The following is a 24064-nucleotide window of genomic DNA, read 5'->3' on the forward strand; positions in this document are numbered from 1 at the left end:
GAAATGTATACAAAAGAACGTAATGCTCAAGTGATGGAGATGTAGAGATTTTAATGGAGTTTTCAAAGAGTAACACATTTCATGACAGGCATGGAAAGGTGCTCAATCAAAATCCTTACGCACACGGATACGAGCTCCTTTCCAAACTGTTCGTGGACTCCATGTAAAAGTGGGAATTCACAGCGTAAGGCCCAAGGTACAGGAAATTAAATATAAACTTATTGCAAAGTCTTAAAAAAGGATCCCTTTTGAGTTCATAGCTTCATAGATTTACAGTGACACCCCCATTATATCATAATTAGACAATTCCATCTGGATCCCGCATCCAAAACCATACCGCTTTTCTTCTTCAACAGTCTTACAGTAACAAAACACCCAGAAAAAAAAAAGTGTGAAATGAAATTAAAAGGACCTTGGCTTTGCAACAATAGTGGAGTGCTTCAAAATGTGCAAACTGAACTGTCCACCTTTCTCTGCAGTGTCTATCTTTGACTGTCCGGGAGGAGGCAAGAGCTCGAAATTCTGTACCAGACGTCCCAGAGTAATGCCAAGAATTGGCAATGCAAGAATAATTCCAGGACAGCTCCTTCTCCCAACTCCAAATGGAAGGTACCTGAAATCATTGCCATTGGCCTCAACCTTGGCCTCCTCTTCCAAGAACCTCTCTGGCCTGAATTCTTCAGGGTTTTTCCAGTGGGCAGGGTTGTTGGCGAGCCACCAGGCATTGACCAAGATCTTGCTCTCAGCTGGAATGTCGAAGCCTCCAAGCTTGGCATCATGAAGGTTCATGTGTGGGACAAGTAGAGGAATTGCCATCCTGAGTCGGAGGGTCTCTTTGATAACAGCATTAAGGTAAGGGAGCTTGTAGGTGTCAGGCTCGGTGATTTGGTGACCAGGTCCAAGCAAGGTATCGAGCTCATGGCGCAACTTCTTCTGGATTTCAGGATGGTTCACAAGCTCAGCAATTCCCCACTCGATCGACCATAGTGTTGTCTCAATTGCTGTTCCATACGACAATCAATTTAATTTAGCAAATTAATCTACTATTGAATTCAACCCGTACAAGAATATGTTTAGATGAACAAAATCTTCTTCTAAATTTTAAATTCAAAAAAATAGAGAGAAAGGCGTAAATCTTTTTAACTATCACACCTACCTCTTGAGAAGAAGAAGAAATGTTATTTAACATGGGGAAGGTGAGAAAATCTCTCTCTCTCTCTCTCTCTCTCTATATATATATATATATATATATATATATATATATTCTACAATACAATATGATGTGGAATAGAAGGATAATGGACATATGACATTTGAAACTTTCTGAAAAGCCTAAAGTAACGACTCAAATTGAAGGTGGGTGGACCAGATCTCATGTGGCTCAACTGTATTAAATAAATTATATATTAAATTTTTTTATTTTTAAATTATTTTAATGTGTTGATATTAAAAATAATTTTTTTAAAAAAAATATTTTAATATATTTTTTAATAAAAAACATTTTTAATCACTATCACTATTATAATTTTAAACAAACCCGGCCGTCGGCGTCCCGCCAGCTCATAGCTGGTGGGTGGTGGTCCAGCTCTTACTTGCAACCTAAGCTAACACCACCAATTCTGACTCAACCCCTTGTATATATTTTTATATATATACAGAAAGTGAGAGATTTCAACGGACGGGGATGAGAACTGAAACCAGCCCGGTCTGGGCCCATAATCTTGTAGTTTGGGTGTATTTATTTTGTTTTTTAAAATATATTTTATTTAAAAATATATTAAAAATATTTTTAAAATGTAAAAACAAAAACATCCGTGCAACATGCCGCCAAGGAAAAGTTAAAAAGTTTTAAAAAGGGTGGTTCAGTCTATATGTAGTAAGTATTCTTTAAAGATAGGAAATTAACACTGAGATTGTGAAGTTAGGTGGTAAGTGATGGAAAATGATACCGACACCCACACACCTTCTAGCTCAATCCTATCACTTGGCATTTGAGATATTAACCGTACTTGGGGGGGCCTCTTAATATTAATAAACTTAACTTGTAATTTATCATAGGCTTGACATTTGGGTACTGGATGTTAATTTACTTGCAAAAATGCCCTTCCACTAGTTGAGCATGAAACGGCACCTACTAGTCAGGGATAGAAAATAATACGGCACAATAGTGTTTGTTTTTCTATTTTTAAAAAAATATATTTAAATTAATACTTTTTTTTATATTTTCGAATCATTTAATTGTGCTATATCAAAAATAATTTTAAAAAATTAAAAAATATTATTTTAATAAATTTTCAAATAAAAAATATTTTAAAAAATAATTACGCTTCAAAACATGCTATGCTATAAAGTAAAGTAGTAAAAGTGCATACCAGCGACGTTGATGTTCTCGACAATGTAAAGAACGTTGTCCTCGTTGATCTCTCCTTTCTTTTGAGCATCCAGGATATGGTCTATTGCGCACTTCAACCCTTCATTGCTCATGTTCTTTGTGCTTGCAAGTTTCCTATTGTCCAATAACAACATCATTAATATTCATTACCATCTCTGCCTAACTCAACCTTAAAACAGAATCATTACGGTTTCAATTACAAAAAAAAAGGACATGTCACTGCTCAGATCGGTTGAACCAGATTAATTAAATTTTTAATGGGGTTGTAGCCGGATTATAAATTAATTAATCCGGTTGATTAACCCGGTGAACTTTAAATTAATTTTTTTAATAAAAAATCTTAGATTAACTCTTCAAAAGTAAACAGGTATATATACACAGACCTCTCGATGTGCAGAATCACACAAGATGCCAAAAACTTGGCGCACAAGATGCCAAAACTATAAATTCCAAACGGCAACAACCATGAAGACATGGAAGCTGCCAGTCCAGAGAACAGGCACTAGAAGTCTAGAACTGTCCAAAACTACAAACCTAAGCATGACGCTGTAAATGATGAATAAGTAGGAAGAAAAAGAAGAGTTGAATTATAATATTAAGGACGGATTTTATTGATACAAGTATTTACATTATATTTTTTTTAATGCTTAACATCATGATCTATCTAGAATATGCTTTTAAGGCCAGATAGTATATACTTGAATTGATTTGATTAGTTGCCTGAATATTAAGTCCCAAAAAAAAAATTAAAATAGTAATGCACGAATTTGCAGGGAACTAATAAAACTTAATATTAATAGATTACTAAATTGTTCAGGATTATTTTCGATTAATTAATTAAGAATCTAATTAATGGCCAAGATTCGATGTGTTAAAAAACAAAACAAAAAAAGGAAAGGAAGAGAGAAACTTACTTCCTCTCATCGACAAAGTAGTCCTTGAAGAGTTGCAACCTTCTCTCCTTAACCTCCTGGCAGATCTTCAAGTAACCTCTCAAGAAAGGCCTCAAAATGGGGATGAAGTCACCATAATTATATTCAAAACTCTGAGCCAATCTGCTCCTCTCACCATTCAAAGCCTTGAGCTTGTTAAACAAAGGATCGTCTTCGCTCTCAAATCTCCTATCAAACATAATCCTGTACATATTATTATACATCATGAGTTGCAATCTCCTCCTCAAAACAATCCCATTGGTTGCAGCCTCAGGGTTTTTCTTAACATCCTCGACAACTTGAGCGGCTTCCTCCTCCCAGCCATACCTATATTGTTGGACAACCTTGTTTGTAAAGAAAGGGACAGTCATGATTCTCCTCATCTTCCTCCAATGTTCACCGTAGACAGTGAACACCATGTCTTGTCCCTTTCCAGTAAAGATATCAAAAACAACATTTCTTGTTCTCGACCCGAACTCAACACCTTGTGTGTGCAGAACCTCTTTGGATAGGTCAGGAGAAGAGACGACAACAAGGTTACGTTGGCCCATACGAAGGAGGAAGATGTCACCGAATTTCTTGGCTAAGTCGGTGAGGTTACGGTGGTTCAAATCATCACCAACTTGAAGCCAGTTTCCAAACACGGGGACAGGTAGAGGACCTGGAGGGAGTTTAAAACGTTTGCCACGTAGTTTAGAAACGAGAATGGCAACGAGAATGGCAACGAAAGAACCCAAGAGGGTCTTCTCCAGGAGGAGGAGATCCATGATATTGGAACTGGTTTCTTTGTCAAAAAGAGGTGGGGATTTTTTAGGTGAGAAGAGTGATGGTTTGTTGGATGGGAGCAACAGGATGAGGGGAGCTTGGGTTTTATAAGCTACAAAAATTAGAGAGGAAATGAAGTTGAATTTCACACGTTAGGTGGTGGAGCGTGTGGCTCCTAGCTAGGGTTGTGCGTGTTGGGGGGAGAGAGAGAGAGAGAGTTAACGGCGTTACATTTGAGGTGGTAGGAGAGTGACATTGATAATCATGGATAGTAGTAGGTAAGGGCGGGTTGGTGGCCGAAAATGTCATATGGTCATCGTATTAATTAATTTGCCAGGCCTTTTTGTATTTCTATACAATATGTAATGTGGGCGCCACTAATCTATGATGATTTCAGCTTCAAGGGATAAGGCTATCAACCAGGAAAGTTTTTCCTTTTCTTTTTTTAATTCCTGTGTTCTCAAAATCTCCTTAAAATTGAGATCAAGTATAGGGCGCAGTCTGCTCTTTAAAAATATTTTTTATTTAAAAATATATTAAAATAATTTTATTTTATTTTTAAAATTAATGCATTCAAATCTTTAAAAAACACTAAAAAATTATTAATTTAATATTTTTAAAAAACAAGTAAAAATACAATATCAAACATACAGCATCAAGATTCATTTAAGAATAATTTTAAATGTGAATCCCTCACATCAATCCAAAGTATTCAAGAGAAAAGGATTCACAAATTTTTTATTATTAATTTCAAGATTTCAACCTAAAAAGTTAATAAAAGAAATCTCTCTTTAAATATCAACCTAACCTCTTGAAACTATAAGGTCTTACTTTTATTAGAGATTTTCTCCCATAGTGTGACAAACTACTTTGCATTTATTAATACGTGTTTCCAAGAATACGTCTGTCTTCTTGCAAGGTCAATTTCTATCTTGAATTCAAGCAACGTTAGTTTCTCATGTCACAAAATGTTTTTCTCACCTTTTCATGTTTGGTTAGCTTGAAAAACTTTATCGATGGAAAAATTATTATGATCAATTGGTCCATGTTTTTTTACTAAAAAGTAATTTTTTAAAAAAAAGTGAATTCAAGTAAAATAAATTATTTTCAGATGTTTAGTAGTGTAATGAAAAATAAGTTAAAAAACATTTTCTAGTGTTTGATTATGTCATGGAAAATGAGCTGAAAAATAACTCACTAATGTTTTATTTTCTCAAGTTTATTAAAATAACGAGAAACAAATCCTACAAATTAAAAAGTTGAATGGGGATGAAATTGAAAAAAAAATAATTTCATAAATTATCTCAAATAAAATAAATAATAATCAAAATAATAGAAATCAAATCTAAAAAATAAAATAAAAATGAAAGATGAAGAAATTAAAATAGTAATAATTAACATTTCATAAATTATTTCAAATAACATAAATAACAATCAAAAGAATAAAGACCAGATTTGATAGATAAAAAATTTCAATAAGAAAATGACAAGGGAAAACAAATAATAATTATAAAAATGAGAACCAAAGTTAATATAAAAATTAAATTTTAAGAGATGAAATTGAAAAATAAATATTCAAATATATATATATATACATAACAATCAAAAGTTTAAGGACCAAATTTGATATAATCAGCAAATAATATGATATTTTTAAATTTTTCACAACTTCCGGAAAGTGTTTTCCGTTGACCAACTTTTCTAATGGCAAACAAACACATGAAAGTTTGAAAAATGATTTTCTAAAAACCACTTTCCAAAAAATAAATATAGTCTAAAAGAAAGATGAGCTTAGAATAAGGAAAACAACTTATAAGCTGTGAAGAGATGAGAGTATCATGAGACTATTTTTGTAATTAAGAGAGCGTTTGGAAATACGGGTCAATCCGTGTTTCTAAAAAGTTTTAAAAAACTTTTGTTAAAAATTAAATTTTTTATGTTTTGAATCGTTTTGATGTGCTGATGTCAAAAATAATTTTTAAAAAATAAAAAAATATTATTTTAATGCATTTTGGTATGAAAAACATTTTAAAAAGCAACTGCAACCACACTCACAAACATGCATTTAAAAATCATGGACACTGTCATTGATTTATCTGTCTTTTGTTAACATTATTCTTTTCATATACCAAACACCATATAATTATTTTCAATTAGTTTATCATCAACATGGCTAAAAAAATGAATATTTATTTGTTTTTGTATAAAAAACGGAGCTTTGAATATAATTTTTTTCTTCTTCTGTGAATGGACTGCGGTGTATAAATGCCTAATATAAACGGGTGATTTGAGCTTTACACCAAATACAAAAAAAAAAAAGTCAAGGAGCACGATCATGCCTTATAGCTTTGCATAATTTTTAATTAATTGATTAATCTGCATTAATAGCTAGCTGTATAAGCTATGTTGTATTGTCTTCCTTTGTTGGCAAACCTACCATATAAGTGGGCTGGTGGTTTTAATTGATTGGACGTGCATCTCATAATCAAGATACCTCTAGGGGAATTTAGGATAGAATATTAATTTTGTACATTACTTGGTAATGAAAAGTAAGACTATATTTTAAATCTCATCATCAATTTTGAATTTAGTAATAATTTAGCTAAAAAAATAATAATTTGTTCATTCAATTTAAATTTAAAAAATAATATGAAAAACGTTAAGATTTAATTAATCTCGAAAAGGTAAAATAAAGTATAATGACAAGAAGCATGTGAAACTATATTTATTATCCATTACCTATATAGTACATGATTTATTTTTTTTGTTAAATATACCGAAATGCAATCAAATCTTTACAAACTAATATTTTTTAGACCATAAAAATTTATTGATTAATTAAAATATTATTTAAACTTTAAATTCAAATAAGGATGGAAGTTATTAATTTATCAAACTTATTATTTTTTTTTATCTCTAGAAAGATGTGCTGTAGTATAATATCAAAAATTTTAATTTTTTTTTAATTTTTTTCCCAATTTACCCTGTGTTATCCTTTTTTATCAAATAGTATAAGAAAAAAAAAAGGGAGTGAAATGGAAAATCTTGATTGGAAAAGAAAGGGGTTAATTTTAATTAAGAACAATGAACTCATAAAATTGAAGATTGTCAATGCTTGCTAGCTAGGTAATAGCCGACTATTTTAATATCACAAAGACTAGTCAATTAAATTTAACAAACTATATATAAAGATTAGTTTATTATTATCTTCATTGTTAGTTCAGAAGGATTAGCATAACAATTAAAGAATATTATCACTGGACCAGCTTGTGCATCAATTTATATTAAAACATTGCTCGATCGTCAGCTGATTTTAAAAGTTCAATCCCTACGTACATTATATATATATATATGGTGTATATATACAAGAGAATTTAAATTTATTTTTTATTAAATTTTAATTTTTTTATTAAATTTTAATTTTTTTTCAAAATATATTTTATGATATATTGATATTAAAAATAAATTTTAAAAACTAAAAACCTGTTATTTTTATCTTTTTCCATTAAAAACACTTTCAAAAAATATATATATAAAACTTTCACGCTCACCCTCAAAAAGTCAGCCTTCAAACGCAGGTGTTAGTTAAGTTGCCGCCTAAAATCTCCCGTCACCCTTAACGGCGTAACTGCTGCTGCCGTGTCAGGTTCACCTCCCGCATGCTATCTACCCACCTAAACCGTACAAAGCCCCTTTCTTTTCACCTCCACGTTACCTTCAATTATTTTAATGTGAAGGAGTTTTTGATATTAAAATAGTTTTATGATTATAATTTAAGAAAATTATAAATTAAATTACATGAAATTAAACCTTTAATCGACGTAAAACACCGCGCCCATCACATACATAAACAAACATATCAGAATCCTTTTCTTCTTCTAGTTTAATATAATCTACTTTTCACGTCCTAGTATTTGTCAAACTTGGCTGCCAAGTTGCGAGTAAACTTTTTCAGATCTGATTTGAGATTTACAAGTCACCGCAAAGGTTGAGTTAAATTATAATTTTTTTAAATAATTTTTTTTTATTCACTTGTTTTATTTACATGAGTTGTTCGGATTATCTTGTATGAATCTCAAACAATTTCCACATATCTTGAAATTAATAACAGGTAAGTTTTTAGTAGCCTTCAATATTAGTAATTACAGGGTTCGAATCTAAAATAAAAAAACAATAAATCTCTTAATCCTAAATTTTTACCGTTAAATAAATATTTTTTATTCTATACAATGATGATTTTGGTTTTTATTTGAAGATAATATTTGTTTTGATTTATTCTTCTTTTAATGGATTCATGATGCCGCATCGCATTAACAAACGTCCTAACTTGTACAAACACGTTAAAGGAAAAGGAAAAGGTATTTGCCCGATTGCGGCCAGAAATATTTCCTGGAAAAAAAATAATCGAAGAATGTAGACAAGTGCATTCATCGTTGAACATGAAACATTATAATAATAGGAAATAAATTGAATTATTATTATTTTTTTCCTGTGAAATGGTAATGGATGATGGAGACCCAGTACCAGTTACAGAGCTCACCTACTACCATGGACAAAGACTTGGACAAATTGCTCGCCTACCCCCAACAACGCCACTGTCATCATTGCTTGAGCTACCACCGCCCTCCTCCCACCGTGGTAGCTATCCATTTAGCATTCTAGTATGGTGCTGGGAAGATGTTTTTGTACCGAGCATAATTTCAAGAATTATTTTTATTTTTATTGTTTAAGTTTGTTTTTCATTTTAAATTGTCCCATAAAAATTTAGGTTTAAAAACACCTGGATTGACGGGGTTAATGTGCTCTCATTTGTCCACCCCATTCCATTTCTCATGTCAAAACTCTCCATCAATGAACATCACCATCTCGATTTCTACACATCCATCCAACCATGTCAAATGCCAGGAATTTATTACACGTCTACTGGATAGAGTCGATAGACGATGGAGAATCTTTATTTTACTTTCCAAGTCTTAATTTCGAAGCTAGTATTTGATTAGAGAATCTTTTTTCATAAATGCACCCAATTGATGTAAATTATATGCTCTTGAAATATTAAAAAAAAATACATTTTCGAGCCTTTTCCTTTTTCTTTTTTTTGAAGTTTAGCGTTGGTGTCTGGACCAGCTTGCGCTCACCTCGACTAATTCCACAGGCCATGAAGTTAACGACCATGCAAGCCTCCAGTGGTCATCATATGAGCAACCACAAGGTTTGAACTTGAGACCACAGAGGGAGCAAATCTCTTGGTTCCAAGCTCTTACCACTAGGCTACCACCTAGATGGTTTAAAACTTCAATGTAAGAATGACATGTTCGAGTCTTTTTTTAACCATCTAGGCGGTGACCAAGTGGTAAGAGTTTAGAACAAAGAGGTTTACTCTCTTTGTGGTCTAAGGTTCGAGCCCTATGGTTGCTTATATGATGACCATTGGAGATTTACATGGTCGTTAATTTCAGAGCCCGTGGGATTAGTTGAGGTGCACGCAAACTGGCCCGAACAAACACATTAAATTAAAAATAAAAAAATACATGTTTTTTTGTTCACATACAAAAACAAAAAGCTCATGTCCATTCCATCACGTCGTGTCCTCCTGTACGGTTGTGCGCGCGCTTTCCTATCTGCCCTTTGAAAGACGCCTAGTGCTTAGTAGCACTTGAAATTAAACTTCCTTGAAATTTGGATTTTGAAACTAGCATGTAAAACCATTTATTTAAACACACCGTATTGGTACAAATATGTTTTTAAAATTATTATAATAAAAATTTAATTTTTTTTTAGTTTAATATGAATAACCGGATCAACTACCAGCCCTGAAGTTAATGACCATGTACTACTAACCCTGAAGTTAACGACTATATAAGCTTTCAGTGGTCATCATATGAGTAATTATAGAGCTCGAACCTAAAACTATAGAAAAAATAAACCTCTTGATATTAAGTTTTTATTACTGGGCCACCAAAACTTAATTTTAATCTATATAAAAAGTAATATGAATAGGTTAATTGAATTATATAAAAAAACAGTTAGCCACTCAAGCATAAGCATATGCTAATCACTGACGTGCTGATAAACGTGCTAATGAGCACGATTCTATTTATTTTTATATTTTAAAAATATTTTTTTAAAAAAATTAAAAATCTCATAAGATTAGTTTAATAGTTAATTATATTTATTTTTTTAATGATTTGTTAGATTGAAAATTTCAAATTAATATAAATAAATTCATTTAAATGCACCATGTCGATAAGTGGTGTGCTTTTTAAATTGTAATCATTTCACGCAGAAGAATTGAACATCGATTACTATTTAAATTTTATGTCCTTGACACTGAAAAAAATATCCTATGTATGCAACATGGAATAATAAATATTTATCATGTAACAATTTGCATATAATTATGATAATCACTTTATTTAATCAATACTGCAACAATGAATTAAAAGCCATCATTAAGCTCTGATTTCACTTCTTTTTCTAAAAAGATAAATTATAAACAGCTAAAAAAATCAGTGTTTTACCGTAGATTGCATAGTGCAATTCATGATAAAACACTAATTTTTTAGGTGTTTTTTTTTTAAAAAAAATTATCTAAGTTTTTTTAGCTATTTTTTTATGTTTTTTGAGATTTTTTTTTGTTTCTTTCTTTGTTTTTTTTAATTAATTTTTTTTGTTTAGTTTAGTTTGTTAATATTAAATTTCTTTTGATTTAGTTATTAGACTTTCATGACACATATCTCAAGTGTTACGAGTTAACCTGGTTTCACCGGTAAATCCAGTTAATTCCGGGTTGACCCATCAATTTTTATTATTATTATTTTCATAAATATTTTTGTTTAATTTAGTTTGTTAATGTTAATTTTTTTATTTAGTTATCAGACTTTCATGACACAAATACTGGTTTTAACAGGTTAACGTGGTTTGACGAGTTAACCCAAATTTTTTTTTCTTTTTAATTAATTTTTTTTGTTTAGTTCAGTTTGTTAATATTCATTTTTTTTTATTTAGTTACCAGACATTCATGACACGGATCCCGGGTTTAACGGGTTAACTTGGTTTGACGAGTTAACCTGAATTTTATTTTATTTTTTGTTTTTTTTTGTTTTTAATTATTTTTTTCGTTTAGTTTAGTTTGTTAATGTTAAATTTCTTTCTATTTAGTTTATTTTCTTTTCTTTTTTCTTTTCAATTAATTTTATTTAATTAATTTAGTTTATTAATATTAAATTTTTTTCTAAGTAGTTCTCGGCTAATGCCTTTAGTTTTTTTTTATGCCTTTGACTGTGAACTATACAGTGCGGTTCACAGTGAAAAGGTTAATGTCTTTTTTTTAATTAATTTTTTTCGTTTAATTTAAATTGTTAATGTTAAATTTTTTTCTTTTTAGTTATCAAACTTTTATTACACGGATTCCGGGTTTGATAAGTTAACCTGGTTTGACGAGTTAGCCCAGTTAATTCTGGGTTAACCCATTAATTTTTTTTTCTTTTTAATTATCAAACTTTCACGATGCGAATTCAAGGTATGACGGGTTAACCTGGTTTGAAGGGTTAACCCAATTAATTCATATTTTTTTCATTAGTTTTTTTCTTCATGTTGGTTTTTTTTTAACTAATCTATTTAATTATCACACTTCTATGACACGACCTTGCAGCCAGACCCACATCCAATGCTATTGGATCTAGTATTGCAGTCCAGACACTTTTATGCTAAGAGTTAACCCAAGTTTAATGTTATTATTAATATTATAAACATTACTCTTGGATCAGACGTTGCAACCAAACCTGAAACTCTTGGGTATAACTTTGCAAAAAACTTAATATTTTTAGATCTTGATTATTTTTAAAATACAAAAAATAATTGACCCGCGGCATCGGGCGGCGCATGTAACTAGTATGACCTAAATAGAAAATGATCCAACACGGCCCACTGAAAATTTGGGCCTGAAAACAGATTGGGCTTACAAAATACCCCTCTTCAAAACCAAAACCCTCTCTCTCTCTCTCTCTCTATCTCTTTTATCTCCTCCTTCCAGTTCCACTTCACTGATTCAGTCTGTCTTTACTGCTCGAAAAACGATGTCGTATATTCCTCCTCACCTGAGAAACTCAAGCTCAAACGCCACCATTACTGCTTCTAGAGCTCACTCAGTTCCTCCAACTGACACTAACGATCACCCAAACCTCTCCCATTCCTCTTCGAATTTCAACACCTCCTCCTCCACCACATTCGCCTCTCCCTCGCGTCGGAGCTCCGGCGCCTTCCCCCGAACTATCTCCGTTCCTCAACCTGTTTTTCCTAACTGGACGCCCTCCGACCGCGTCCTTCGCTTCAATCCCGATCAGGTTCACTTCTTCTTCTTCTTCAAGTTTTTATTTTTTATTTTTGCTAATTTAAGTTGTTATTGAACTAAAAATATGCTTTATTTAGTGGTGATCTTTTCTCTTTATTTCGAAAAAAATAATAATTCAATTCGTTAATTAAATAAATACATGATTGAGACTGTAATGATAAATGCAGATTGCAGAAATTCGGTCTCGGCTTAATATAGATGTTAGTGTTGCTTCGGGTTCACCTCTTGCACCTGCAGCTATTGAATCATTTGAAGATATGGTAAATTCTTTTTCTTTTTTAATTTTTTAATATTTTTTATTTATTACGGAGTAATTTGTGAAACTGAAGAGGTTTTGTAAATATTTGTTAGTGTTTACATCAAAGTATCATGAAGGATATTGCACATCATGAGTATACGAGGCCGACTTCAATCCAGGCTCAGGCAATGACTGTCGCACTTAGTGGAAGGGATTTGCTGGGTTGTGCTGAAACTGGTAGTGGCAAAACTGCCGCATTTACCATTCCTATGATACAGGTGATTAGATTAATGCTAAAAGCCATGCTTTTGGTAGATGTGTTCTAGGGGTCTTGCATTTGTTTGTGTAGTTTGATTGGGATTTTTCATATTTTGATCTGCAGCATTGCTTGGCTCAACCTCCTGTTCGGCGTGGTGATGGACCATTGGCATTGGTGCTGGCTCCTACAAGAGAACTCGCTCAGCAGATTGAAAAAGAGGTGTGGTAGATGCTTTCCAGCAGTAGAGAGCAATAATATACTCATGGATTACATCTGTCGCTCCGGTCACCTTTTATTTATATTTTTCATTTATAGAAATTATGGAGTATCGTCAATGAATGCAACTCTATGAAAATTCATCTTGAATTTGGTTATCTTTTAGATTCACGACTATTATCGACTTTATTTGTAATGATGGAACATATTTTCATGAGGTTTCTGTCTATACTTGAGTTTGTTCTGTATAGCAACTTTACATGAGTTTGTTAGACATACTTGACAAGCACCGATATTGAGCTACTTTGTCATATCTTTCAGGTTAAAGGTTTTAGTAGATCTCTTGAGTCCTTTAGAACGGCAATCGTGGTGGGAGGAACAAATATTGCTGACCAGGTAAAAAATGCTGTGACATTTGGCTTCTAATGGTTGATTGTAGTTTCTAGGTGCATTAAAAGACTAGAAATGATGGGTTATTATCCATGCCTGTTGCCTTGGAATTGTCTGCATGTGGTTAGGTAGAATAAAAGAAACTTTTTGCATGTTGGAGCTTTACTGAAATTCCATATCTTTGTGAGAATTGGACTCCTATAACAGCGTTTCATGTTCTTTGCCAGCAACTAAGAATGTCTCTTGATGCTCTGTTTTCTAGTATTATTATGGTAACATGTAATTTTCATATAGTTTCCTAATACCTTTTTTTTGACGCTGCATCCCGTGACAGAGGTTGGAGCTACGAGCAGGGGTGGATGTAATTGTTGCTACTCCTGGAAGATTAATCGATCATATACAACAAGGAAACACTTCCCTTTCAAGAATTTCATTTATTGTTCTGGATGAAGCTGATAGAATGCTTGACATGGGGTTTGAACCACAGATTAGAGAGGTACATGATTCTGCAGTTTGATGCTCAACAGTGTATACACCATGCTAGTTATGATCTATAACTGAATAACATACGTACACTTTAAAATTTAAAGCAATCAAGATAGGTTTCGGTGACACAAATATTTTCACAAGAACTGCAACTTTATCCTTGTTTAACAAAAATTTAAACAGGTAAGCAACCCCAGCTTCACAGCATTATAACTAACTCATTGATCTGCCCAACACTAAAGGGACATATCTGAGTTTACCTTTCTGTGAGCAGATGATGCGAATGCATGCGAGTGGTTGAATTTTTATTTTTTTTTAGATAAAGTTAGCACATGTGCTTGATTCTAATGCTTTCACTGCATCATTGTCATTTGAGTGGATTCTTCAACTGCAGATAGAACAGTGCTTCATATGACTAGTGTTATTACACTTGCAAGCATTGCAGTTATCTTCAGCAAGAAGATGTATTAATCACTTCCATATTGTTTCAGGTTATGCGCAACCTTCCAGAAAAGCATCAAACTTTGCTGTTCAGTGCAACTATGCCTGTGGAAATTGAAACATTAACACAGGTTAGAGCTCCTGCTTGTTTCCGTTTGTATTTACCCTTAAAAGCATGATATGATTCTTGCAAGAAGAGGAGAGTGGGAATAATTTAGAAGATATTGATGGATCCGTGCTTCATTTTCTTTAACAGCTATCATTTGAATCGAATCCTGGCCCATTGAGTAGAATATGTAATATTAAACTTTTTCTTTTAAAAAAACTCAATGCCTGGAAATTGATATCCTTTTGACAGTAACCTTTTTCTTTCAAATTCATATTTTGATTACCCAAGGTGATTTTATTTCAGGTTTCTTCCAACTGAACTTGATTAATTTATGAAGCCTTCTCATTAGGTGTATTTGTTTTGGTGTTAAGATGTATTCCTGTTTTGTGTGTCTGCAAGTCCCTGGAAATAATCTTTTCAAAACTTCAAACATGAGCATCTTCAGATAATGGTTTATTGTTTCCTTATGGTCAAATGTTGCTGGAAAACAAATACTATCCCAAAATTTGAATTGTTGCATGAAAATCACACTTTAAAGTACAATGTTGAATTTCATTCTTGTGATACTAGACACGGTCAATTTGGTCTAATGGCTCTTCTTATCCTATCTTGCTAATATTCTCTGTCATATTTGGTATGGTGTCTCATGGTTTCTCTGTTTCAGTGGTCTATATGTTTAGCTTTCAAATCATTCTAGCACCAGGATGAGTTTTATGACGGCATTCAAAGATCATGCTGCAAATCATGTATTTACTTTTACTATATTTTTGAAAAGAAGCCAACTATATTTTTTCCTCCCCTTTGCCTATCTGGCTGGTTTTGCTTGCAATTATTATCAATTTTGAGTTGAAAATCTTGAGATATTTCCTACTTATTAATATTAAGTTGTGTTGTAAGATTATATTGGCTAGTTTACCCTGCCACAAAGAAGTTAATGTGAAAATTACCTTGTTTTTATTCAATTTCAGGAGTACTTAACTAGCCCTGTGCAAGTTAGGGTAGGAAAAGTGAGTAGCCCAACTGCAAATGTGTCTCAAATTCTGACAAAGGTTTCTGAAAGCGAGAAGGTATGTTTCTTTTGGTGCATCAGTACAAGATATGTTGTTTCACATACAGTGTTGAAGGTTGGCTTTCTATTTATTGGTTTATGTGGACCTAGTATATAGTTCCTCATTTCTAAGCAGGCTTGCGCATCACAATTAGTGTCTTCATGCCATCAACTTCACTGCTGGTTTAGTCATTGCCACTTTGGTAACTGAAGCAATTTCATTATTTGTAATAGAGATAACAATATCGAGTCTAATCATAAAGATACAAGATACTGTTGCTCTCTGACTTGTGAGTGAGGAAACATTACAATGTTCCATTCTGTTTTTTTGGAGCATGTCCATTCTATGTCATCGTATATTTTTACCATAAATTATTTAACTTGGATGGGTTATATTCTTATAACTTATTTTTAAGTTAACATCTGTTCTTTCAAGTTTGTGTGACCCATCGATTAATCAAATTGGTAAACTGTTGTGAAAGCATTTAATGTGGTGCAGATTGATTGCCTTCTAGCTCTGCTCGTGGAGGATGCTTCTCAGGCTGAAAGATCAAATCAACCTTTCCCCTTGACTATTGTGTTTGTGGAGAGGAAGGTACACCTCACGCTATATATTTTTAATGCACTTTAAGTTATGTTTCTCTATTGTTATTTACACTACAATCTTAGGTAAAGTTTTGATACTTGAATATGGTCTGCATGTAGACAAGGTGCAACGAAGTTGCCGAAGCTTTGGTAGCACAAGCTTTACAGGCAGTTGCTCTTCATGGTGGTCGTAGTCAGAGTGAAAGAGAGGCTGCTCTGCGTGATTTTAGGAGTGGCTCTACTAGTATTTTGGTATTATGATTTATATTACTTAAGGACCTTGAGTGCTTGCTTTTGGAAATGTTCATATCAATATCGTCACATGTTTTAGATAACTCAGTTTGTGAGATTCCTGAGTTGTTTCGTATTCAAGCTGTCTTACTTTCTTTGTTGAAGTTATCCAATGAATCAAATTTAATGCTCTTAATCACCGTCCCTCTTTTTTGTCGTGTTCCCTCTCCCCATCCTCTATACACTTGTACTCGCACTGTCACACATGCCTGTTTATCTTAGTGCACTCTTTGATGTACCATCCTCTGGTGCCTTTTAATACAATTTACTATTTTTTTCCTGAAAAAAAGAAAGAAAAAGTATCGTTTCTGATGTGCAGTAGATTTATTCTATACTTCCTCTTTTGCTCCCTCTTCCCGTTTCTTCTTTAAATTTTCTTTTTTTACAAATTCAATATTGTCTATGTTTCTTATAGCGATCCATGTGCAGGTTGCCACTGATGTTGCATCTCGCGGATTGGATGTAACTGGAGTTGCTCATGTGATTAATCTGGATCTCCCAAAGGTATTTTTAGTGGAAACTTTTTTGATCACCTTTTGCTAGATTAAATCCACGAACACAGCCTGGCAGTATTTCATTGATTATTTTGTTGGAAAAACTCGGGAATCCTGCTTTGGTTTATGGATTGCCAGCCATTCTTGTTGTTCACAATAGCATTGGTAGTGATCTTGATTATAGAAGTATCCTGAAATCTCATCTTGTGTTGAGGCTAACAAGAACCATGCCTTGAGGTACATCATGGTCAGCTTGCGGTCATGTAGTCTTTGTGATACATATCTTTGGCATTTCATTAGCCTCATCATTTCAGTTGCTATTAATTTCCTTCTGAAATAGCAAACCTGAAGCTTCAGCTATGGCTGTCTCAATATAGACAATGGAAGATTATGTGCATCGAATTGGAAGGACTGGCCGTGCAGGATCAACTGGCCAAGCCACTTCGTTCTACACTGATCAAGATCTGGTACCTTCTTAACCTTATCTTATCTTATGCTCCTTTCCCGTAAATTTGCCAGCCCTTCAATCTTTTACTGGTGTGCCTTCTTACTTTAGTTCCTCGTGGCACAAATAAAGAAAGCAATAGCAGATGTTGAGTCGGGGAACACGGTGGCTTTTGCAACAGGGAAGGTATTGGTTTTATTTTCTAATATACTTTAATATTTTCTTTCTGTAATAGTATACTTGGATTGGTTGTGTTTCTATCGCCTCACATTCTCTGCTCCACACGACTCTCCATGCAAGCCTTTTCTTGCTGCGTGGAACGGAATTGCTATGTAGTTATTACATCTTGAATGATGTTTCGCTTTGTCATCTTTCTTGTATTTTAACCGAGCTTAGTGCTGTTGATATTTAGACTGCGAGAAGGAAAGAGAGAGAGGCAGCGGCAGCTTTGCAAAAGGAAGCCAGGAATGATCCGTCCAAGGTGATGGGGCCCGCGTGTATAAACATCGAGGATAAGTATAGGTTCATGATAGCTCCTTCAATCATTAAAAGTGAGGGTGCAGCTGACAGTGCCTGGGATGATTGATTGATGATGATCCATTTGGTGCCCTTTTTAAAGAGCACTGATGATCCATGCTCAGGATTTCAAGAATTTTAAGGTTAGTGCGTGTGAGCGGGCGGGTGCATATAATGGCGTGCATTTTCTGTACAATTACCCAACTTGTGATGCTGAAAGAAAATGAATGTGCAACTTCCGAATTTGGGCGTGCGGTGAATAACAACATGCTGAAGATGACACAAAGTCACGGATGACTTGTTCCCTCTCAATATCTCATTATGCCTTCTACATCATCCTACCGCAAGCAAGCTGTTGTAAAAAGAGGACAGGCTGAATGATCTGAAAGGGGCGGGCTCGTGGCAGTGCTGCTTGTAGATTGCGCAAGTTGTACATCTTTAGAATTTTCTATTGAAAACTTTGTTGGGACTCAATTTTTTACCCTGTTTCTGATTTAAAAAAAAAAAAAAAAAACTAAAACTAGCAAAAACATATGTTCTAGATGCTTGCACTTTGCACCGCTTTCAACATCTTTCTTTTCAAGGAGATCCTAAAAGAGGTGGTAGCAGTGCTTTCCATTTTGCCTTGAAAGTCTAATAATGAAATGCCAGCATTCTACGTGGTTTTATGGATGCTCTTCCTAAGAAACTACCTTCACTTTCTTTACACCCAACATTTCATTCTCCTTAGTGGCTGCCTCGTAGAGCTTCCTGATGGCTTTTTATTTATTGAGAATAGAAATCTTACCATAACATAACCCACTTCAAAATCTCTAGATGTGATTAGCACTAGAAGATACTCAACAAAATTGGGTAGAGATTTTGCACAAAATAAAAACTCCATTTCAGGGATTCAAAGTACAGGTAAAAATCATGACCAACCCATCAAAACAACACTGCTAGCAGGAGTAGGTTTGGAAAAACTCTATCTACGAGAATCCAAAGCTACTTTGATGTTCGAGGATTTCTTTTTATGGCCCCCCAAGACATGAGTCATGACAGTTCTCTTTTTATGTTTGCTACACAATCCAAAGAAATAACACAGGACTACTACAAACCATTAATAGTAGTAAACCTGGGCATCACTCAACTCAAGCGTGAGATATGTGAAGAAAGAAATAATATTCAACTCAAGCGTGAGATATGTGAAGAAAGAAATAATATTGCATCATTACACTATTGAGTACCTGACCGGGGCTCGCACTCGCACTATCAGAAGTGCAGTTGAATTGCAGCCACAACCCAACTTTATGTTGCCAAGACTGGAACTCTCTTATGCCCGACAAAAGCTTGTCTTAGCGTATGATAATCATTCCTGTAATGTTCAAGTGCGAGACACAGTTGCCTTATAGCCTCCCGTTTCTCTTCTGCCCCTTCCAGGATTACAAATCTTTGCCTCTCAACTTCTTCCTCCAGATCCTTAACTTTTGATCTTAACACATCCATTAGTTTTCGTGCCTCTTCAGCACCGGAAACCAGCTTCACATGCTCCATGTGTAACTGTTGCAAATGCCTATCCATTTGATCAATCCGTTCATCTCTTGAAGTTACCTCTGCTTTAAGAGCAATAACTTTAACATTAAGCTTATCTCTCTCAGATTTTAAAACATCAAGGCCTTTATCCATTTTTTCTATGTGATTGTCTCTCTCAGCAATGTCTTCCTTTAACTGCTGAATCTCACAATCAAGTCTTTGCTCCATTTCTGCTTTTTCAGCCTGGAACATCCTAATGTCATCCTCTAAAGAACGGCCACGTGATTCTTGCTCTTTCAGCTGCTCCTCCAAGCATGTCCTCTCCTCTATCAGTTTAGACATTTCAGCCTTAATCTGTGCTTTTTCTGGAAAAATCTTCTGCTCAGCATCAGAGACTGCTATTTTAAGATCTCTCACCTCATGATCCCGGTCTGAGAGACTACTTTTCAACCTGGAAATTCTTTCTTGCAGCTTGGAGACCTCCCTTTTTTCCGCGTTGAGCTTTTTTTTCAACGTATTTATCTCCTTGTGAGCCAATGCAAGCTCATCCTGCAAATTATTGATTTTATCAGAGGGTCCATCACCCTCAAGTTGCCCTTTCAAAGTAGTAATTTCTTTCTCTGAAACCTCAAGTCTCTCATTAGCAATCCTAAGTTCTTCCATTAGCGACTGAATCTTAGCATTGGAGTCAAAAGTATCAGATTCTGACCCATCAATCCTTTCTTGAAGATGTGAAGCTTGATTTATCTCAGGTTCCAGCTCAGCCTCCCTTGTCATCGCCTTGCTCTCAGTGGACGATGCAAACTCAGACTGCAAACCTTCAGTGACCTCAGATGACCTATATTTTTTAAGCTCAATGTTCAATCTAGCAACCTCTTCTTCTGACACCTGTATTCTCTGATTTGCATTTGTCAGATCTCGCTCATACCCTGCAATTCTAGCAAGAATATCATCAAAATCCTCATTTCTCACTCCCCTAAATGAGCCATCAACACTCTCATCTTGCTGCGCCCGCAGCTTCTCTTTTGTTTCACGGAGCTCAATTTCTAAATCAATTATCTTCCTGGACAGTCCTTGGTCACCACTATTCCCTGATAGACTTGAGTAATTGTTGACTGAAGAATCATCAGATTCTGATTCTGAATCTGTCAAAGTGGATGATTCATCTCCTTCTTTCTGGTGATGATCGCTACTACCACCAGAACCCAGAAAGACTTCAAACCCAGCAGCTCGAGGGCCAGATTTATGACGGTTTAGTTTTTGTTCACGCGCAGGAGAAGGTGGTTCAGAGACAATATCAGAAATTCCGGAGCCCTGGGATTGAAGATCTGATGGAATACTCCTCCTTAATTCTCCTGTCACGTGATCATAACGTTCAGCCAGAGATCGATACATGCGGTAGAACTCCTCTACATGAGAAATTAGTTCTGGTCTCTTCTGATAATACATCTCAGCCTTTTTAACAAATGAATCTCCATCATCTTCAATTAGCTTCAGCATCCGCTTAACATTCTGGTCCATCTCTGCAGTAAAGGATTGTTTTCTTGTTTTTACTCTTGGCATTTTGGAAACGAAAATGATCACGGGAACTTACTGTTCTGTAATTTAAAATACAAAGTTTGGAAAAAAATACTCCTGTTTCAAAAGCTTGGGGGTTATTGGAATTAACCATACCAATCACTCAAGGTATTCCCATATCGGAATCCCAAGAAAAAAATCATTAGGAGCAATTGGCTATAACTAGCAAACATTCTAACCACCATTCTCTTAGAGATGAAAAAATAGAGAGGCAGATCCCCAAATATAGGCACCAGACAAGACACGGTATTAGACATGCATATTATTAAACATAAACAAGTGAACAGCAGCTCCTTATTGATATCTTCATGGATCAGGACAGCAACATCCAGAGAAAACACCTCGGTATCATAATTTATTGCATGTCCTTTTAACTTTTAAAACAATGTTTATATTGTCTTTGGGAAGCATTATACTTAAATGTGTGATTTAGAAAACGTGGCAAGGCACCACCATTTGGTTCCGTCTCTTTTATACATGTAATGCATGTGACATTTCTGCACTACCAACAAAAGGGACAGTGAGAAATTAGTTGCTCACCCTCAAGATTATCAATAAGCCACTTGGAATTTTTCGGACTGATATGACTATCCCACCACCACGAATGCGATTTTCTTGATTGCGATCTCTTAAAATTCTTAGACGGAACCTGAAATAGGAAGCGCATAATCAAGAGTACGAGTTACAAGACCAACTTGAGGAAGATTCAGTGGAACAGATGGCAAAGGAACTCCATAACAACACTGAAGTTGAACACTATCATATGTGAGCATACATAGGGAGTATGAATCACAGAATTCAGATCATGACATGGAATTGCAGGTTGCAAACCACTTTTGACATTGTGAAAGCAACTACAATTAATGTCAGCATGGCAGAATAACATATTGAAGAGAATCATGGAATCTAATAGGAGAAAGAGTGAACAGATTTTAATCAACATGAACAGAAATTAAGGCACAAATTGAATAAGAAAATCATTTCTTACCATAGAAGAAGCCATTTAGTGCGTTCGAGGAAAAACGCAGGTCCAATCCAATGAACGTAAAAAGCCGATGTTGTATTGTTAACTAACCTGCCACGCAATTACAAAGACAGCTATTACATGGTGAACAAACCTAGCAACTACTTGCTAAAATAACAAAACAGTCATTTAAAAGAAAGACAAAAGTTTCCTCCAATGGTGTCCATTGCATGAGACAGAGACGCCCATCTACTTGTTAAAATAAAGCCAAAAGCACAGTCCTTCCACAAGAGTCAAGAGAGAAGTGGTTGCTAAAAATTGCCCGTCCTCTAACTAGCTTTGAAGTAAACAAAACAAATAACATCACTTCATCTATATGTATGTATATATGTGTGTTGATGAAATTCTGAGACAGTCGCCGCCACCGCCACCGGCCAAACATGTCCAATATAATATTGATAAGATCCAAAAATGGGTCCACATGCATATCGGTGAAGAAGGGCGGGCCCCATTGAAGGAAGGTGGAGATTGATTGATGGATTAACTCACTCACACGCGCATGGAAAGCGCGGGTGACAAACCAGTTCCTCGAAAAGCTCAAAAAAAGAATAAATATCTTGAAATAATAAAAACAATTAATATAAGCCGCGGGAAACACAACTGTCCAAACAAGAAGTCCAGCTACCTCCACGACTCCTTTGTCTTGAACAAAATCACTAAAATCTGTATAATTAATTAACTAATCCCTTAAATTGACCGCTACTCATCTAAAGTTTCTAAATGAACTAAATCACAATTACCAGAATCGAAATTTCTTATTTCAGTTACATAAAGAAATGTTTTTTTTACCAAAAATATCTGTCTTATGATCATTCGAGAACTATTACATGTTGATTTTCAGTCCTTTAAAGGGATCAAGATCAAACCTTTATCCCTTTTCTTAAAAATATGAAAAGATTGAATTTTTACAGTTGCATTTGATTTCAGTTACGGGAAAAAAAAATCAGCTGCTCTTAGAATCAAAAGGGTCACTGGATTTTAATGAAAGAAACTAATAATTCTCAATAAAATATCAAATTCAACAATTAATCTAGAAGCAGGCAGCACAACAGCCACTATAATACATCATAACACAAATCAGCTTATGCAATGAAAGAAAAACAGAAATAAAACAAAGAATAATCAATTAAAGCAGCTACAAGAAAGAGAGAGCTTACAGGAGAGAAGAGGGGAGAACAAGGAGGAAAGCAAGATGCTTTCTTGTTTGTTGTTATCGGAAATGGCAGGGATGGTAAGTAGTGGTGGATGATCAGTTTCAAAAGAAAGAAGGAAAGAAATAATAGAGACAAATCTGATGAAATTGTATGGTCACTGACAAGAACCACAGGCCCCCACAGCGAGAGAGAGAGAGAGAGAGAGAGAGAGAGAGAGAGAGAGAGTTATTACACCATTACAGTGGTGGAAGAAAACGGGAAATGATGGCTACCTTTATAAATCTGGTTTCCCACATGGATTTCCATAAAAGTCAATACACTTTTGCTACACATGGGATGGAATATAATTATTAATTAATGCTATTAATTTTTCATTGTCTATTAAATTTGAATTCATCATGCCTATGTATTTTGAGAAATTCCAATCATTCTTTCCAAAATTAAATTAAAAAAATAAATAAATGATACAATACCGATTAGTAGTATCTGTGCATCAATTTTAATTGCAATAAAAAATGAGCCGTCCCCTTTTGTTCTTTTTTACAATTTTTTATCAAATTTCTATACATGATAATCATTCCCAGATTAGCTGCCACTTTCTTTTGTCTCTTCAAAAAATGGAGATGCTGATTTAGTGAATTTAATGCTTTTGATCGGTATCGTGGAATCCAGTTTTGTTTTTTATAGTTATTATTGGTTTGAAATATAAATAAAGAATTCCACATTTCAAATTTAGTTGGTTTCCATTAATTTTTTTTATTCGAGGAAATCCCATCCCTGAAAAGGGTATTTTGTGGATCCAGGTAAGTGAGTAAAACTTGGCTGTTCCAGACTCT

General features: G+C 34.3%; 3 protein-coding genes across 3 annotated transcripts; 1 reads left to right on the forward strand and 2 right to left on the reverse strand.

Annotated features, from left to right (window-relative positions):
- Positions 1 to 231: 231 nt before the first annotated feature.
- LOC133669123 (trans-cinnamate 4-monooxygenase) lies at positions 232 to 4207 on the reverse strand. The gene is made up of 3 exons (XM_062089148.1): positions 3307 to 4207; positions 2373 to 2506; positions 232 to 1001 (listed from the first exon to the last, which is right to left on the reverse strand). Exons 1-3 carry the CDS (start codon positions 4089 to 4091, stop codon positions 403 to 405), a joined length of 1518 nt encoding a protein of 505 aa, XP_061945132.1. The 5' UTR covers positions 4092 to 4207; the 3' UTR covers positions 232 to 402.
- Positions 4208 to 12081: 7874 nt separating this feature from the next.
- LOC133670024 (DEAD-box ATP-dependent RNA helicase 20-like) lies at positions 12082 to 18648 on the forward strand. Its single transcript, XM_062090419.1, has 14 exons — positions 12082 to 12434; positions 12610 to 12702; positions 12794 to 12958; positions 13063 to 13158; positions 13477 to 13551; positions 13880 to 14041; positions 14523 to 14603; positions 15550 to 15648; positions 16129 to 16224; positions 16335 to 16466; positions 16935 to 17009; positions 17377 to 17466; positions 17556 to 17630; positions 17857 to 18648. The coding sequence occupies exons 1-14, from the start codon at positions 12168 to 12170 to the stop codon at positions 18028 to 18030; spliced, it is 1680 nt and encodes a 559-aa protein (XP_061946403.1). The 5' UTR covers positions 12082 to 12167; the 3' UTR covers positions 18031 to 18648.
- A 171-nt stretch (positions 18649 to 18819) lies between these two features.
- Positions 18820 to 23474, reverse strand: LOC133670023 (protein NETWORKED 4B). The gene is made up of 4 exons (XM_062090418.1): positions 23232 to 23474; positions 22039 to 22125; positions 21591 to 21699; positions 18820 to 20995 (listed from the first exon to the last, which is right to left on the reverse strand). Exons 2-4 carry the CDS (start codon positions 22051 to 22053, stop codon positions 19248 to 19250), a joined length of 1872 nt encoding a protein of 623 aa, XP_061946402.1. The 5' UTR covers positions 22054 to 22125; positions 23232 to 23474; the 3' UTR covers positions 18820 to 19247.
- Between the last annotated feature and the right edge of the window lie 590 nt (positions 23475 to 24064).

The sequence above is a fragment of the Populus nigra genome, chromosome 12, assembly GCF_951802175.1.
Source record: "Populus nigra chromosome 12, ddPopNigr1.1, whole genome shotgun sequence".
Lineage (NCBI taxonomy): Eukaryota > Viridiplantae > Streptophyta > Magnoliopsida > Malpighiales > Salicaceae > Populus > Populus nigra.

Coding starts and splice junctions, on each gene's coding strand:
- LOC133670024 (XM_062090419.1), top strand. CDS start 12,168: ATGTCGTATATTCCTCCTCACCTGAGAAACTCAAGCTCAAACGCCACC. Junction 12,703..12,793: donor TTGAATCATTTGAAGATATG/GTAAATTCTTTT, acceptor AATATTTGTTAG/TGTTTACATCAAAGTATCAT. Junction 16,225..16,334: donor TTGTGTTTGTGGAGAGGAAG/GTACACCTCACG, acceptor GTCTGCATGTAG/ACAAGGTGCAACGAAGTTGC.
- LOC133670023 (XM_062090418.1), bottom strand. Junction 20,996..21,590: donor GCTTATTGATAATCTTGAGG/GTGAGCAACTAA, acceptor CCTTTACTGCAG/AGATGGACCAGAATGTTAAG.
- LOC133669123 (XM_062089148.1), bottom strand. CDS start 4,091: ATGGATCTCCTCCTCCTGGAGAAGACCCTCTTGGGTTCTTTCGTTGCC. Junction 2,507..3,306: donor TACTTTGTCGATGAGAGGAA/GTAAGTTTCTCT, acceptor ATTGGACAATAG/GAAACTTGCAAGCACAAAGA. Junction 1,002..2,372: donor CGAGAACATCAACGTCGCTG/GTATGCACTTTT, acceptor CGTATGGAACAG/CAATTGAGACAACACTATGG.